The sequence below is a fragment of the Anser anser genome (genome assembly GCF_964211835.1).
Source record: "Anser anser genome assembly, chromosome: 15".
Classification (NCBI taxonomy): Eukaryota; Metazoa; Chordata; class Aves; order Anseriformes; family Anatidae; genus Anser; species Anser anser.
In genome coordinates, this window is record NC_139736.1 from 1,183,421 (window position 1) to 1,201,101 (window position 17,681).

At 42.4% G+C, this 17,681-nt stretch overlaps 2 protein-coding genes across 8 annotated transcripts in view; one reads left to right on the forward strand and one right to left on the reverse strand.

The window, feature by feature from the left end:
* Positions 1–616: 616 nt before the first annotated feature.
* On the reverse strand, positions 617–16,959 carry LCMT1 (leucine carboxyl methyltransferase 1). 2 transcript variants are annotated; one of them, XM_083799647.1, is made up of 12 exons: positions 16,789–16,959; positions 16,063–16,154; positions 15,319–15,440; positions 14,838–14,914; positions 14,130–14,191; positions 7,470–7,572; positions 5,866–5,986; positions 5,672–5,753; positions 4,986–5,119; positions 4,476–4,567; positions 2,825–2,922; positions 617–1,542 (listed from the first exon to the last, which is right to left on the reverse strand). In XM_083799647.1, exons 1-12 carry the CDS (start codon positions 16,884–16,886, stop codon positions 1,520–1,522), a joined length of 1,104 nt encoding a protein of 367 aa, XP_083655773.1. In that variant the 5' UTR covers positions 16,887–16,959; the 3' UTR covers positions 617–1,519. The 2 variants fall into 2 exon arrangements, with proteins under 2 accessions (XP_083655773.1, XP_083655774.1); XM_083799648.1 differs by lacking the exon at positions 5,672–5,753 and having other exon boundaries at positions 4,986–5,087; positions 16,789–16,956.
* Positions 16,960–17,203: 244 nt separating this feature from the next.
* The window catches only part of ARHGAP17 (Rho GTPase activating protein 17), a 42,287-nt gene continuing 41,809 nt past the window's right edge, over positions 17,204–17,681 (forward strand). For 5 of the 6 annotated variants that reach the window (XM_083799640.1, XM_083799637.1, XM_083799642.1 and 2 more), the window contains exon 1: positions 17,204–17,358. In XM_083799640.1, coding sequence (XP_083655766.1) covers positions 17,306–17,358 — 53 coding nt within the window. In that variant the 5' untranslated portion in view covers positions 17,204–17,305. The remainder of the gene's footprint in view (positions 17,359–17,681) is intronic. The other variant, XM_083799641.1, reaches the window with a different exon arrangement.

A 17,681-nucleotide genomic window follows, 5' to 3' on the forward strand; every position in this document is an offset into this window, starting at 1 on the left:
CACTGACGCAGACCAAGACAGCCTGCACATGCCTCTCAGCAGAAGGGCACAGCTAAGCCCAAACGTAGAAAGCGCAGGCATAAGCATACTATTATGATCGTTATCTTGAAAGCAAAAGTTTTTAAGTTCCTTTCATTGCTGCACAGAGGATCCATCTCTTCTTTTTGGGAAACACTTAGCAAAGACCAAGCAGAGCAAATACTGTATTTCTGTGCCTTGTCATTTACGAAATCAGCTTGATACAAACATTACAGCAGGCAGCCTGTAGCTACCAGTGACTAAAATTGGTACTTGACTGTGAGAGGAGGGCAGCAAAGTAAAGGCCATTTCTTTTCCTACTTCTGTTCCTCCAAAATTGACTGTCACTTCTAAGAAGTGTTTAGTTTTTCTGGAATCTCAATAACCTCCTTCCCTAGTCCAAACCCATATCAACTATTTCCAAAGCCAGATACTTGTACGCTACAGGAATTCACACGGCATACAGCATACTAAAATGGCTGCTTATGCTTGCAACTACTTTTAAAAATAAAATACTCTTGTTGAGGCATTTGGCAAAGGAAAAACCATCACTAAAATAGAAATGAATAAGTAATTTTTGAGTAAGACAGTAGGCAAATTATAAATATTAAACATTTATTATTTTCCTCATCAGAAGGTTGCACGATTCAATTCCAAACAATAGGGCAGGTTTGTTTGTTTTGTTGCTGCTGGGATTTTCCTCATTTCTTTTAAGGGGAAAGAAAGAAGAATGAGACACTGGCGTAAAGATACTGCCAGAAGCAGTTCAAATGTAGATTAATTTCTTTCTTACCATTACAATTCCCATGTTGACCTGCCAAGCTAAGTCTTATCCAGTTAAATAAAATCTGCTTTACCAGTTTCTTGTACATCACTGAACAAGAATCACGGTCCCTTTTCTTCTTCTTCCCATACAAAAACAGACCAAATATAATGACAGCCTCGTAGCAACAGTAAAAGCCTGGAGAAAGCTAATAGTGTAACACTTCATAAAAGTTAAACCTGAACAGAACGAAAATGAACAAAAATTAATTTTCATGATCAGCCGTGCACAGTGCAAAGAGGTATCCAGTAATGCAGCTCACCAACTTTTTTTTCAGCTTCCTGTCACAAATACAATTTACACATCCACAAAGATGAAAGAGGGGAATAATATAATCCAAGAACACTTTACTTTCTGTTTTAAACTAAGGAAGGTGAGCTTTTAAACAGGAATTACCAACATCTTATAAAAGTCTGTCATTAGAGATATCCAGGAATGGGAAGTGAGTCTTGCTTCGTAACAATTGCTCACAATGGGCCAAAAAAATTGTTAAAACTACCAAAAGCCAACAGGAGAGTCAACATGAGCAGCACCAGTCGTTTTCTTTACTGGCACTGCTTACACAGATGAGCAGACTGAACTTGGCACATGCAGAGTCCCATCATTTCTGTGATCTCGTCTCAAGCAGAAGGCAGTAGCTGCGGCTTCTGGGCCCACGGCTTCCTTCGAGCAAGTACATTAGAAGGTGATATCTGCAAGACCTAAAAGAAAAGAAAGGGTGGGGGCATAGGAGGAGAAACAACTGTTTATACCTATACCACCCATATTTCACTATTAAGATAGATACAGAAAGTAGGATGCTTTGAGGTTTGTTTTGGTTTTAAAACAAATACTAAAGATTTGGTGGCAGGAAAGGAAACTAGGAATCAAGTTGATCTGCAATTTTAAACTTTTTTTTTCATAGCAATTCAGCAGTTGATCTGAATAAGCCAATCTGAAGGAACACTGAGGTTATCTGTGGCAGAAAGAGCAATACAGACTGTTGACAGAAGTACGAGTCTGCTCATGGAATTAAGAAGAGAAAGCTGGGACAAGTACCATTAATGAGGGCAATGAGTTCACACTGGATAAAGAAAAAGTGCTTTAGACTGAGGCATGCCCAGGCATTACACATTTGATTGAGATTTGCTTTTTCTGACTTCTAAGGTACGCTGCACCATTTAACCTCAGTACACAAAATTGTCCTAAATACTTCTCTAATCACAGCAAAGAATAATGCTGCAGATCCCAGGGATGCTAGCTACTATGAGTAGGTGAATTTGTTGTGCTTGGCTCCTCTAGAAATAAGTCCTGTAGCACAGTCATGACTTCACAGCAATCAGAAAACAAAGGAAAATTGTGCATTTCTGTAACTCAATACTGACAAAGTTGTAGGATTCAGATCAGCTGACGCCACCACAAGCTAGCACCTCTGTTACAGCAACAGCAATGGGATATTGCAGATCTCGCTTTACCAGCTTTAAAAAACAAAGGAACATCTAAAAGAGTTAATAACTTCAGGGGGAATTTCTTCTCCCAGGATGGAACACTTAAGCCTTAGATGGATGTAATGGGGACAGTGCAGAAGACTGGACTAAGTAGCAGAAAATTATTTTTATGTTGTCAGGACACTGTGATTTTATATACTGTGTGCCCATATGGTACTTTACGTTCATAGGATTTGTAATCCTTTCAATTAGCACTGATAGTATAAAGCAGGCAGTTATTTAAAGTAACCCATACGGCATCTTTCAGTATAAAAATTCAAACTCCCCTGTACTGAACAGGCTTGAGTTAGGCAATTTAGATGCCTATACAAACCCTCAGAAGACAGTGGAGAAACAGTCCTTTGTCACCATCTAGGAGGTGTTCACAGCCCCAGAGAAGCAGAACCCATTCCAGCTACAGGATACTTCTGTCATACATCTGATGGGACGTAGTCCCCGTCTTTCCATGTAAGATTTCAATGTGAAGGGTCAACTCCTAGATCTTGGAGAACATTACCCAAGTTACTGCTGTCTTTTGAGGCCCAGCAGATGCAGTAGTGCTGCATTAGTTGTTCAAACAGTTCCTTTTCATCTAGGAATTCAAGTTCTTCTATTCTGTGGGAACAAAAAACATGTGATTTAAACTGGAGTATCAGGGCAGTTTTTAATGTACACTTCTTCAGTCCAGAGAATTGAAAGGCATAGCCAATAAAGCAGTTATCTTTACAGTAAAATAAACATATTTGTTCATAATGAAGATACCACCACTGCTAGGCTTTGTCGTCAATGTATGAAACAATGAGATGTTTTTAACTTCCAATCCCAGGAATTTAATGTTCCAGGATTAGTCTGTGTAATTTCTCAGGAATACCAGCATTTCTCTTCTAACCCCTTTTACTACATGTATCTGGTCTTGCTGGATTTATGTAGAGACGGTAGTTACAGACTAATGGAATGAGATTCATCTTTAGCAAAGGATAACAGCTAACAGTCGAAGATAGTATTTTCTCCACACAATCACAACAAGCCCATATTATGTCTTGGTGAGTGATGGGTACACCAATGCAGTTCCTAACAACTCTCCCACATGAGCTCATGACAAAACACAAACCAAATGGTACATATAAGATGTGAGGATTTTTTTCCCTAAAATGGTCTCTACCAAGGATTCTTCATTTTTTAATGTTTTCCACTTCACCAAAGCGAGAAAACCTCTCCCAAGCTGTCCTTGCTTTAATGAGTTTAACATGGCGTGCTCCTCTCTGTGTCACTGTACATTAGCCTAGTGTCATAATTCCTATTTAAACAACCTATGATTTTCAGTTTCACCCATTCAGTTCCATAATTTGAGAAATCCCTATATGTAAATATTTATTTTGACCAAGGGGAGTTGCTTAGCTAATTCAAACAACAGGTAATGAACTGCTCATAGCAATTCACATTTCACGTTACATACCTAAATGTTACTCACTAAAAAAAATCCCCCTTTTTAGCATTTCTTTAATGCAAAAAAATAACAAAATCAATGCAGACTACTGACCAGTGCAAACAGCCTTTACTTATACCCACTCTGTACTCAACCGTGTACAGACCCAGCAATCCAGCTCATGAACATGATATGAAAAGGAAGGAAGAACATAACTGGCCATTTTCCACCCACTTGTAGCAGAAAAAAACAAATGGTAAGTAATCTTACGTAGGCCTACAAGACTGGAGCAAACACATGGATGTCATCTCCGCCTTGGGGACATGAAAAGTGGATGCCTGTTCCGAATGTATCCTAGGACTCCGCCTCACCCATCTGGTGTTGTGGAGGCTGGATGTTCACAAGAAACATCCTGGGTACTGTAAAAACACAGCACTTCTGTAGCATCTTTTATCTGCAAATTTCTGTCATGAGATGCTTTATACCTCACCGAAATAAATCATTACCACTGGCAGTCTACTCCTTACAGAGATAACCCTCTGGATCACTTGTGTTGCTCTAGGCATTATCCTTAAGGCTCTGCAGAAACCTCAGACTCGGACATGTTCTGCCTAGCTAGCTAGCATCTGCACACAGCTACCCTCTGATATATGAGGGGAACCCGTACTACATATTGGCATAAAATGTTTTGGAAATGGTGTGTGAAGATGACTTTTGGCTGCAAGCGAGCTACCAGCAATACCTTTTGACATCAGCCTGTGGCAAAAAGCTGTACACTTTCATCATATCAATGGCATGTGCATTTTCCCAGCCATTTAACAGCAATCGTTCCCTCTGTAAAATAAACAAGGAGGACAGTTTTCAGAAGACTCGAGGACATGATACCAGAAAAGTTTTTCCCCTTAAGGATTTTGTAGGGCAGCTGCTTGACCTGTTCTTTGAAGAGCTGTTATACCCTTTTCTAAGCATCTGCTGCTAACCTCTACTGAGAGGGCAGTGAGCTAGATAGAGTTGTGCTCTGATCTACTGCAGTTTTTGCACAATTGCAGAAGCTAACTGGTTATCTAGCAACCACAACATTAACAGCAGGGAATCACTGTAAAGCAGATGGAAAAGGGTTTCCTGTAGGTAGCAGTTGCCCCACCCCAAACCTGCTTCAGTTACTGCTCTGAGCCTTAGAGTGTACACGGAACTTGAAGACAAATAAAGTAAATTTGCTATTGAACACACCCAGAGCTCTGTGCTCTATTACCTGAGCTTCTAAGGATCTGCAGACTTCCACTCCCGCCAGGTTACACTGTCGTCTCTGCAAGTTCTCAATCATGATCTGTCCAAACCGATCCGTCATATTCACCTCAGGTAGAGAATGAGACAAAAGTGTTCCCCCTTCCGAAAAGAATGTAATCGCAATGAAAAGCAGTAACTTGGTTAAACTCTCTAATTGTCTGTCATAAAACGCACAGGATAACTTAAAAGTAAATTTCCCATTCTTAAACTAGGTCTCATTTCCCACAGCCACAACCTCCTCAGCTATGTCATGTTTACCACTGAGTGCTGGTCTAATGATAACAATACTACTTCCCCTGTGGGCACAGGGACTGTGCGCTGAAAACTAACTCTGCTTTAAGTTGTTCACAACCTGGTTTAGCTCCCTAGCAGTGACTTACAATATGGAAGATCCTGTTACTAACTCCTGCAGCTACCTAGTTCCCTCCAGGCAGCGTTTTACTAGCACACAGAAAAGCTAAGTTCATGCTGATATGATTTTTGCTCCCCTTTGCCAAACACAAGAGAGGTGATTATCTAATGCTATGAACTCATCGTCAATATTCAGCATCATTTCATTTAGCTCTGTCTTATCTAAACTAATATTCTATGGTTTCACCCACATATGGATTAAGCCTAGCTCTTTTGGTTCAATATAGTCCAGCAAATCACCTTTCAGAATAGTCGTGTATTCATTACAATGAGATAACAGATTGACAAGATACCACACATTAACACAGAACTTCAGCAGAACCTGTTGTCAATAGAAAAGGATATGGACAACTCATTTTACAAGCAGAACTCCCACTTCTGAGAACAATTTTTATGTCAATAATGCAGTTCAAAAAATGCCATTTTTGTTTTACCTGCTCATAATTTATGAACATCGCCACTGGAAAAGTGCTTGCTGCCCACTTTAAGAGATTTGCAGATTGTTGGGGTGTCATGTAAACCAGCACACACTCTGCTATCAGAAGTGTCGGCAAACTTTAAAACAAAAACCAAGAGAATCACTTCTAGCAAAAGAACAAGAATTATTGGCAAGTAATTTCATGCCCCCCAAATTCTTAAAAGAGCTCCACTATTATGAACTAGACATTTAAGACTGAATGAAATCACTTCATCAGTTTGACTAGAACTGGGTTTTCCAGCAGCCAACAAATTAATCACAGAGGACTCCCCTGGTTCCAGAACTGAGATATTAAGAAACGATCTCTTTTAAGCGAGCCATGCAATGAATACAGAAGAATGTGTATCCTGTAATCAATCTCTGAACTGTGGCAGCAGGAACTGAAGTGCATATTAAAAATCATTTTGGAGAAGAACCATACCCTATAGACACAATCCGTGCAATTTTAACAGATCAGCAAAATTAGGATTAAAGTACAAAGTGAAGAGAAAAACTCTTTTTTCTAAAACTTTTTAAGAACTATAATTAGACAAATTTGTTTGATATAAGTAAAAAAGCTTCATGTACTAACATCGATCAAAATGCAATCTGTAGTTTGCACTTTGTCTCTTCTTCTTCCATCCACAAGAAACAAGCAAACAAAAAAATAACAAAATCCACACCACCAAAACAGACATCTACGTGAGTGATTTTTCTTGGAATTAGAATTTTCTTTTATTTGTTAAAATCAACAGGAAAAAGAAAAGTCACTAGAAGAAGGAGAAATTCCACAAGGAGCAGCAATACAGACAAGCAAGACAAGATTTCAGAAGACGAAAATGTAAAGATTTAAATGGCAGTTTGATGCATTCTGCTTTCCCATATGCTCTCTCCCACCCATCCAGATAGCCGCTATTTATATATATCTTATATTTGAAAGGTATGTCCATCATCTGCTTTAAAAACTTAAATCCTGGCCCTTTCAGAAGCCTAATGCTTGAACAATAAAATGCTAGACATTAGCTTCCAGAGTTAAGTTCTCAAAAAACTCCATAGCAATCACTTCACCAAAAGGTCTAGGGAACAATATAGATTTTAAGTGGAGGCAATAGAAAATAATTACAAAGATAAAACTCTAAAAAAAATAAAATAACATTGACAGAATTATTCTTCATTTTTCCAGCTAAGCTCCTAGAAATCTTGACTCATGCCCATAAAAATAGGGCTGGAAGACCTAGGTACTGATCTAGGTACTCCCATAAGTCATCTTTAAAAAAAATACAACTGAATCAATAAAAACTCCACCCTTAAAAAAACAACTCATGATATTTTGATACATAGGTGATGAAAACGCTGTTTGCAGGAGGGACTACAGAAGGAACAACTCTGCAATAGTTCAGTTAGGCTGCATGAGGTGTCTGCACAATTCCTTCTGCTCAAAGGGCTCAGGAAAAGGTAACCATGGAAATAGCATAATGAGAACTGGATGCAGATACTGTATGCCCAAGCCTGACTTTACTCTCACCAGTCTGCTTCCATATGCTCTCATCAAAAAAAACAGTAACAATAAAGAAACCTTACTGTATGTCCAAGTTATGTTTCTTTAGCTTTTCCTCCAGATCTGATGAGAAACGAAGATCTGCTCCTACTATGGAATAACGACTGGAGTCTAGGCTGTGAGAATCTGCAAGTTCAAAATTTGGAAACCAACAGTTACAAATAAGAGGTATGCTGAAATTATAAATTAAAATATTCATCAACATATGAATACGAAGTCGAAGTTTGATCTGTTATACCTAATAATTAACTGAAAACTCTTCTTTTAAAAACACTAATTTCCCTCATACCAGATTATTGTGGTTTTCAGATTGTGTTATATTAGCATCAGACTCTGCCAAACACCTAATCTTCTACTCTGTAGCCGCTATAATGCAGACAGGATAACCTATCTGTTACCATGGTTTCAAGGAATGCAGAGAGGAAAAAAAGAATGAAGATTAAATGCAGGGGTATTTGCTTTCTTTTTAGAGTCTTTTTAGGTGACCCAATAGACTTCTTACTTCCTTCACTAATTTCTGAAAAACGAGACTAACAATGTTTCAAAAATTAACAAGCGATACAGTTATATAAACTAACAACGCATACATTATATAACATCTATGGGTATCAGACATGATCGGGGGCCAAAAAAGTTAGTTCAGCCTTCTCGTATGGTCTAGCAATGGTATTACATGCGAGGAGTCAAATTAGAAAAGATATTCTGAGATGTAAATGTTCAGCCCAGGATACAGCGGTAAGCAAGCTTTGATAAAGGTTTCCCAACGCAAAGGGGGAAATAATACTAAAGCCAGAAGGCACTTGCTATACTAGCAAAGCTGTAAGGAAGCCAGTAGCAACATGAGTATCTTGCTATTGGTAATTGTGACAACCAGTTGCAATCAACTCAGCTCTATAAACCCAGCCCGCAGAGAAAGCACATCACAAGTCCAGTATCTAACCCACCCTTAAAGAAGCAAGGTTCTGTCGGAATATGATAGATTGCTCTTTCGTGCTTTAGCTTTAACTCAAGAGCTGTACTACTGGAGTGAAGATGGGAGGACAGAATAGCAAGCAACCTTCCCTTCCTACCGTTTGGATGTCCGAGCAAACAGTAAAATAAGTAAGCTAAACAGTAGGGAGAGAAACGACAAAAACAACAACAAGAACAGAGTTTGAAGCGGTCTCATAACGGACAGCCAGCATCCATCTGCAGAAGCTGTCACTTGCTCTGGCACAGCTCTGCCTGGGAACCTGTGGCAGAAACACAGCTCTTGAGCGGCAGTACAAGAACAGATGTCAAGAGCTGGGTGAAAGAGAAGCCGAGTGGCTGAAGAGACAATGTGAAAAAGGTTTTCCATTCTGAGAGAGGAAAAATATGGAAAAAAACAAAAAGCAATTCATTGAATTAAACAGTACTTCAAACATTCTAGGAGAAGGAGCTCCATTTAGTTTTCAAGAGACCAACTCTGAAAAGGCTCTAGAAAGCCACAATAATTGTTTTTCTAGCAACATTTCCAAACAAGCACAGAGATCAGAATGGTTTGTGCAGAGTTACGGAGAGGGGAAGTTGTGCAGCGAGTGGTTCGACATTTTCAGTCAAGGCTTTTTTCTGTGTGCGTGCTCTGTAATAGCTTTACTGCTTCCCACACCCTTCTCTTTAAGTTATGGTATCAAGGCCACGATAATGGCACCTAAAGAACCTCACCACGCACAGGAAAGAACTCAGATAGTGATTTGTTTGCTTACCAGAGATACAGCAAAGTAAGCGTCAAGCCATCACAATTAGTATGAATTTAATGCCATCTTCTTGTCCAGCTGCACTGATGTGGACGTACTGGTACATTCAGTATGACCAGAAATACGCTGCAAAAGTCTTCAACTGACCCAGCAACAGACGTACTACAAACACCTCACCAGAGGTAGAAATAAGCGTCTTTTGCTCATACCATAAGTGTGAGCTTCTATAACCAAAGAACAGGAAAGAACAAAGCCTCTCAAATTGTAGGTTAAAACTGTCCTTTACAATGGTTCAAATTTCACCAAAATTACTAACATTGTTTTTAACATGCCTGTATACACCACGAACCACAGGACTTCAGCTATGCCGTGACAGGGCAGAAGAAGGGATGGCTAAAGTAAGCTGGCTGATCCTCAGTGCTAAGCAAACATTTACTTGTTCCTGGAGATGTGGGCTGGGGGCAAGTGAAAACCAACAGCCACCTAACCATAGCCTGGTGATTTCAAGTTATCTACAGGACGAAAAAACAAAAACAAAACAGTTTTCCTCAAGGGTTATTTGGCTCAGTGGAAATATTCTTTAAACCTTAAATCCAAGTATGCTTCATGCTTGGCTATGTCTTTAAGAATGCACAGGACTCTCAGCAGCAGAAACTTAAAAAAAAGTGAAGAAAGCTGATGAGGAACGGATTCTCTTCTTCTCTTCAAAAGCATTTTACACCAAATGCAATCACTTTACTTCTGTTTCCAGTATCTGGGCTGCCTGGTTCTTCTCTGGTCCATTCAAACAGAACATACTTGTTTCTCCACACATTTCCCTGCCAACATCCCTCAGCTCTCCATTGATGGCTGTTGGCAAACACAACCGCAGATGAAAACTGAGGCAGAGCTGCACACACATCATACAAAAGTTGATACAATTGCTAAAAATTGTTCATTTGAAACGTATCTGACAGCACCTCATTAAATATCTCCATAATTCATATACGTCAACATTTATGATCAATACTTTTGGAGGAAATCTTAGGGAAGGATATGAAATTAGCACAAGTCGATTTCAAAATGCAAAAAGAGAGGTGGAAAAAAAAGTTTGAGGAAAAAGTTTCGGCCGAGCCTTTTCTAAAATTCTGTGTAAGATTTTCTACCAGCTTCTACCTTTGGCCTATAAATGGCACAAAAAATATCCCCTTATATATAAAGTCAGAGATGAAGAGATCAAACTTAACTAGGCAAAATTCTTCAACATTTTAAAATCCAACTGACAACTGCTCCAGCATTTCACATACAGATAGCAGACACTCACTTATTGCGAGGCAATGAAAGCTGATGATAGCTGGAATTGCCGTTGTTCCCAGCCTGGAGGCCAAAAGTCGGAGCATGGTCATAAATGCCCCAGAAAATAACGTGATCCTACTTCACGGTCTTTGGCACCAATTTCTACTTCAGCATATAGCTTGATGTTCTAAATATGAAAATTTGCAAATACGCTGCTACCCTGACCAAGTAGCGTTAGTGCAAGTGTATGTTACAATAGCTGCCTACCTACAGAGCAGCTGAGAGAGGAAAAAAAAACACTTCGGTAGCACAGTCATGCGGTATTCACTGATTTTTTTCTTATGAACAAGAAGGTTCTTTTTAACTGAATCAAATTTTTGGTGCTCAAAAGAAACAAACATTTTTCTTACTATAACCTCACTCCTCCGAAGGCGCCTCCCACAGTGAGCTCCCCGCAGATGAGGTAGATAAAACCCCCCACCACTCCAACCCAGCCCATCAGTCCAACACAGGCTCCCCTCAGCCCCTGTGTATACTTCTGTTATCTGCATCACGCATAATACATTTGCCCCTGATCATACCACTTGCATGTGTATTTTCTGTGATTTTTGCCACGAAAGTAACAAAACAAGTAGTTTGAACTAGACATCACTACAGCTATTGAATGGTAGCAGGATTTGCTTACATTTACCTTTTGACCTTACTACAATAAAGTTTCCCTTTACAGAAACATGCTACCAGCAAATAAATGTTCTGTTTTATGGTGGCCCTCAGACACTCACTCCCTATCTTAATTTGTCTACTGAAGCAGCATTATAGAGTCACAGGAGCACGAAGCACAGCACTTACAATGCAAGAATTCAGAGTTTTCTTTTCTTAATCTCTTCTCAAATTGCTCTCAAATAACTTTTCCTGAAGATTTTCCAAGAGACAGCATACTATTCACTCAAACTGCTTTCTTCACATTCGTTTTCATGCTAAGTTATCTCTGGCAGCTTTATAAACAACAGCTTTACAACAAACCATGCTGCGGGATCACAGGCATGAATGACACAGTGTTTGTTTCATTTGGGTTGTTTGTAACTACAACATCAAAAGAGGGTATACGTCAAAAACACAAAGAAATTTAGCTTGTCCTGCAAGAGCAGGATCATCCTCAACGCAAGGCATACAAATCACCAAGACAGCAACACCCCTGATGTTTGTGTTGAGTCACAAGCGAAGTTGGAAATGTAGGAAAAAGCAAGTTAAAACAATCAACTCCCAAGCTGGACAAGACAGGGTCAGAAAGCGTATGAGCGACACAAAGGTAATAGTTCATTGAAACATAATTTGCACCCGCAAGGCAGCAAAATGTGGAGTACTAAATTCCTGACACTCACAACAGCATCATAAACCAGATAGAGTCACTGAACTTTGAAAACAATTTAACCTGATACTGCCACAGCAATGTCAAATTACTGCACAAATTCACTGCTTTCCCCTGGAGATCTGACATTCCCTCGGAAACAGCAAAGCTGTTCAATGACAAGTGTCATCCTGTTGCATTCAAGGGCAGAGGCCACAAATATCTATCCCTGAATTGCAAGCCTTGCTGCCACTTCTTTGTAAAAACAGCAAGGAGAAAACAAATGTTGCCCCGAAGCCAAAAAAGCACTAGGTTCCATAAAATGAAAACATTTAGCGTGAGGGGAAAAGCAGTGAGAACAAGAGTCACGTCAATGGTTATTACAGCAACTCAAGAAATGAATTCGAAAGCTTCTGAAATTATTCCTTGTGCACAAGAGACAGTGGTGCGGATCTGATTTACGAGGAAAAAGGAAAAAAAAAAAAAAGGAAGAAAAAAAAGAACCAATCACCAAACCCAAGATTCAAAAATCCTGAGCAATTTCACTATCTGGAAGCGCTGCTTCATTATGCCCCGTTTGCCCATCACAACCATCCTGACAGTTACGACTCCCAGAACACAGAGTTATTCTAACAGCCGTATAAGGTCACACTTTGTCAAGTTCCTTTAGAGCTGTAAGAAAGATTTAGGACCAGGCAAGATTCATCCGACTGATTTGTCTGCTCATTCTACACCCTCTTCTGGTGTTACTTCCATGTGAAGCAGTTCCATTAATGCGTCCTTGAGAGTTCCCACAGGGATTTCACTCAATCTCATCCGTGGTTACTGAGTGCCAGTCCAAGCTGGCATTCCACAGAAGACTTTCGCTGTCTCCGAATATATGCAGGTACTGTGCTACAGCCCAAAGGTCACACCATGGTAGCACCTACACCAAGCTGGTTACACTGAAATTCCTACTCTAAAGCATTAATGCCCAGCACTGAGAAAGAACAAGAAAAACTTTAAAGAAATAAGCCACTCCAGTAGGTTCACAACTGCAGTGACCTGTTAATTAGCAGGTTTTGATTGCAATACACTGCTGCAACTTGGTAACTTAGCAGTAGTTTTGCTGTACAAGTGGTATCTACAGAGCTATTCAGTAACACAAACGCTATCAAACCTTTCTGATTAGCTTTGTATTAATGCTTTTTTAAGAGTACTTATGCAGCATATCTCATTGTATCACACACTTACAAGGTCTCCTACCGAAACAGAGCGGTACTTGGTCTTTTTCTGAGATGGTGCATTGGGCTTTCATCTTTTGAAACCTGAATGAACAGCAGAGAATCCTGACATTCAAATGACATCTGAAGTTTTGCTAAATTACAACTCTCTAATATGCAGCAATAAAATGTTCATGGTATGCATAAATATGCAGTTCAGTCAGCGTGTGGCAGTGCTCTTGATCAAAGTTCACGCACTAAACAAGCCTTGGAGTGAGCACCTACAGCATGCCACTGGCAGCATGAGCACAGCTTCTCACTCTCTCTCTTTAGAGGGCTCCTCCAAGCCCTCCAGCCTCTCAGCTAGGACTATGCCTATTAAAAGCACTTGTAGATTTCACCATAACAGGAAACACGAGACTTCCAGCTCTGTTTTAGAGTGACACCTGCTAATGCAAACTAGCTGCCATCATAGATGCAGCTAATTACCGCTCCTCCTAAGTGGTCCAAAAGAAGCTACAGTGCAGTATCTGCAATTTGGGCACTGAAAACACAGCTCAACAGAATCCATTTTTTTTTTTCACAAATTTAAACTAATCTTGACACAAGCCTAATATGGCTGTAAGCCAAGACAGTAGAACGATATAACACCAACTGAGTGTAATATCCTCTTATTTAAATACCCAAGTATAACAAGTGCCACCGGCTCCTGCAAATTGACTTTGTAGGCTGTATTACTTCTGTGAAGACTGCTAAATGTAAAGACTTGTGCTCTTAACGAGATGGAAAACATGAGGAAAGCACTGAGATATTTTAGTCAAGTATATCTGACCATCGGTAGCATTCTTCCTTTTCCGTGACAGAGAAGAAAATGTAAGTTAACTGACATACAAGAGAAAAAAAAAAAACAGCAAAACTTTCCGGCAGAATAAAACCTTTTCAAAAGAAGACATTTCTAACATGACACAGAGCAAATGGGCAGGATTTTATAAGAAAAGAAAAAAGCCTCTTTTCCCTCCCAATTCTCTGTCCAAACAGCGTTTCAAACATTAAAAGCCTGCCCACATATCAGAACAAAGTGATCAGAAAAGTTTTAAAAGTGCTGCAGTACATTGCTGACTTATTTTAAAGATGACTCACCTATTAGAAGAGAGTCCCCTGAATGGGATTCTATAATAGGTTTTGACAGGGGAGGTTTTGATCTGTGGGAAGAAGGAAGAAGCATCTCTGAGCAGTTAGGCTTGTTTAACTCTGCTTCCAATTTTTTTTTTTTTATATATTTTTTAAATGTGTTAAAAAAAAAACAGACAAGAGAATACCTCTGCCCTCTACTGGAAACAAAAACGTCTGCAGGTTGGACTTGCAGTTGAGTTTTATAACCAACTCTTATGGTTCTGAGGTACTCTTTCAAGAGAAATCCAGACACTCAAGTATCTCCACAAGCCTTAATTTATTCATTCAAACAGAATATTCAGGCGCAGTACCAGCTATCCTATCTAACTGAATATGCAAGCCTGAAAATTTATTACGTATTCAGTACTAATAGAAGAGACTTAATTGCCTGTGATCATCCTGAGGTTTGCCCTGCCCCACTACATTTTATACAATTAAGAATAAAGTCTGCTTGCCTTCCTAAAGTTTCCACATAGCAACTTCTCCAAATTGAAACTGTAGTAGAGCAGTCTCATGTACGACTTGCCTGCACAATCAAACCTTTATTCTAAATCCTGGAGTGTGAAGAGTTCCTCAGAAGAGAGGTGAAATAATTAAAATTTATAGCTTCCAACTGACGACATTTAGCTAAATTATATCCAGTATCATATCAGTAAATGTGAGCGATATACTTACTTGATATTATGTATTTTTCTTGCAACTATCATTGGAAAATCCACTTCAAAATATTTTCTAGGGAGAAGATTTTCATCCTGAGAATTGGAGTAATACCATAGAATTAGGGCCATTCACATTTCACGTGCACAAAATAAAAGGATACAGGACAAGGAAAGTGAAATCCTAGCCCTAAAGAGGATAGCAAAACATTAAGTTCATGGTCTGTTCCCTGAAAGTCCTCTAGAGGTCAGCTTCGTGTCACATGCTTTTGGGTGAAAACCAGTGAAAACAGCCTCTCCTCAGGGGCTGCAGTTTAAAGATACCTAAACTTATTCTAAACTGAGAACTGAGGCAAACTAGCCAGGGCAGTCTGCAGACATACACACCTCCACACTGTGCTGCAGAACGTAGCACTGATAAGCCCTTGCAGAAGAGTGCTTCAAACATCCACACAAATCTTTGTCTTCAGCTGAGTTCATTACTTGCAGCTACCACTTACCTTTAATCTCCAGAAGAGGGTATCCATGCCAGCACCAAGATTCACAATTTGACAGTTGCATTCTGTTTTCTTTAGAAAGGCCTTAAGCAGATAACTGACCCCATGAACACGAGCATAATAACCTGTTAAAAAATAAATATATTAAAAAATAAATATATTAAAAAATAAATATATTATTTTAACTACTATTTTAATATAATACTGGATGCTTAACATAGAGATTTTTAGGTAACTTTAGAAACTGTTAACTCTTTTTTTTTTTTCCCCAAAAAGGTGTTTCTTATGAAGAATAATACATTCTTTAATATACCTAAGAGTTTTATTTTTTCCCCGCTTTTACTAACTAAATCGGATGCACAGAAAAAATACGATTCCTTGGGTAAAGGAAGAACAGACCAGATTAATTCAAGCTGTAGTGCGCACTTAACTGTTGCAGAGGCCAGGGCTGACATACTCTGCTGTCAATACTTGACCCAGGACAATTGATTGCTTTGTACAGCCTGTTGCACGTTAACTAAGAGACACTCCATTCAGAATTGGGAAAGCAAAAGATAAGAGCTTCGATTAAAAGAAAAATAACTGTAAGGTCAGACACTGTACACAATTTTACTGTGCAGGGTACTTGTCTCATTCTTTCACGTATATCCTGCGCTCCATATATGATATATGGAAATTTGGTTTGACGCTCTTCAAGGTCAGATAAAAATACTTTCGTATTATCTTCACGTTTATATGCCAACTTGCCTCTATTGATTTCAGGTGCTTTTCTTTCTTTGGCTTGTCTCACAAAACACTGGATGTAAGGGTCCTCCCAGTAGCCAACACTTACAGCAAACCTGTCCAACAAAGGGAAAAAAAATCATAAAGTAAGGCCAGCAAGATTTATTTGAAAAGAAACAAGCTGAAAAGCCCGCTGATGTGCATGCCTACGTGCACGCGAGGTTTGAACAGCCTGGTGAGCGCGTGGAAGCATTTCCATTAGGAAGTTACAGGTTGCCAAGTTAAAACATTTTGCCTGCTGCCACACTAAACAAGCCGCTTTCCAAGGGCCGTTGCGCTACCTGACGGCCTGCCACAGGCGAAGAGCCCAACCTCGAGCGGTTCCTCCCTGAGGACCCAACAACCGGGACCTGCCCGGCTGAAGTCTCCCAGCCCGCACGCACCCGCGCTGCGCTGCTGCACCGTTCTGCCCCGCGGGCCGCCGGCGTTCACCCGGGGGCCACTGTGACACCGCTGCCTTGGCCCAGCCGAGCTCAGCACCTCGGGGCTGGCGGGGCGAGCTCCAAGTAGAGCCCCCCGGGGGGCTCCCCCCGCAGCGGCGGGGCACGGCCAGGCCCCGCAGGCCCAGCGGCGGGACTCGGGGCCCCGCAGGGTGGGGGCCAGGCCCTGCGGCGCCCCCCGAGACGGGTCCGGGAGGCTCCGAGCGACTCCGCTCCCCCTCAGGCCCCGCGCCCCCCCCCCGTCCCGTACCGCTTGCAGACGGACGCGTCCTCGCACGTGCCCCGGACCGCCTCGTCCGCCTCGTCGGGGCCGGCGGCGGGGAGGGGGCCACGGGCAGCGGCCGCCATGGAGGGCGCGAGGCGAAGCGGGCCCCCCTACCGGCCCCTGCCGCCGCCGCCCGGTGCGGCCCGCCCCCCGCCGCCTCTCATTGGTCGCCCCCGCAGGGCGGCACGCCGGAGCTCGGGGAGCCCCGCCGCGATTGGCCCGCGGCCGCGCCCATTTCCACAGCACCCAATGGAAGGGCGCGGCCTGCTCGGCCCCGCCCAGGAAATGGCTGCGTGCCTCAGGGGAAGCCGGGAGTTGTAGTCTTCGGGGGCGTGGCCAGCCATCCGGGCTGTCCCGGTGCTGGGGGGCGGGGCCGGAAGCGGCGGCGGGTTCCGGTGTGGGCGGGGCGGGGCGGGCGGCGCCGCGAGCAGGGCGGAGGAGGCCGGGGCCGGGTGGCGGCGGAGCGCGGTGAGGGGCCCGGGGGGCCGGGGCGGCCGCCGCCATGAAGAAGCAGTTCAACCGCATGAAGCAGCTGGCCAACCAGACCGTCGGCAGGTGGGCACCGGGGGCTACCGGGGGGCTGCCGGGCTGCGGGGGGCGCGGCGGGGGGCTCAGATCGGCCGGGCCGGGCCGCGCCGCGCGGGGCCGCCCCGCGTGAGGGCAGCGCCGGGCCCCGCCGCGCCTGGGCCCCGCATGAGGAGCAGCGGGCGCGGGGCGGCCTCCGGTGGGTCCCGAGCGGGGCCTGGCGGGGAGGGAGGAGAAGGGAAGGGAAGGGCCGGGGGGGGCAGCCCGGCGTTCCCGAGCGGAACGGGGAGCGGGAGCGCCGAGGAGGCTCCGCCGGGGCCGGGTCGGGCCGGGGCCGCCTCTCGGCTGGGCTC

What these genes read in the sequence shown, in the direction of transcription:
- LCMT1 (XM_083799647.1), bottom strand. Translation starts at nt 16,886, where the DNA reads ATGGCGGCCGCTGCCCGTGGCCCCCTCCCCGCCGCCGGCCCCGACGAG. An exon ending in AGAAAAATACATAATATCAA is followed by an intron (nt 14,192 to 14,837) that starts GTAAGTATATCG and finishes TTCTTCCCACAG; the next exon opens with ATCAAAACCTCCCCTGTCAA. An exon ending in AGGGGACTCTCTTCTAATAG is followed by an intron (nt 7,573 to 14,129) that starts GTGAGTCATCTT and finishes TTGAACTTGCAG; the next exon opens with ATTCTCACAGCCTAGACTCC.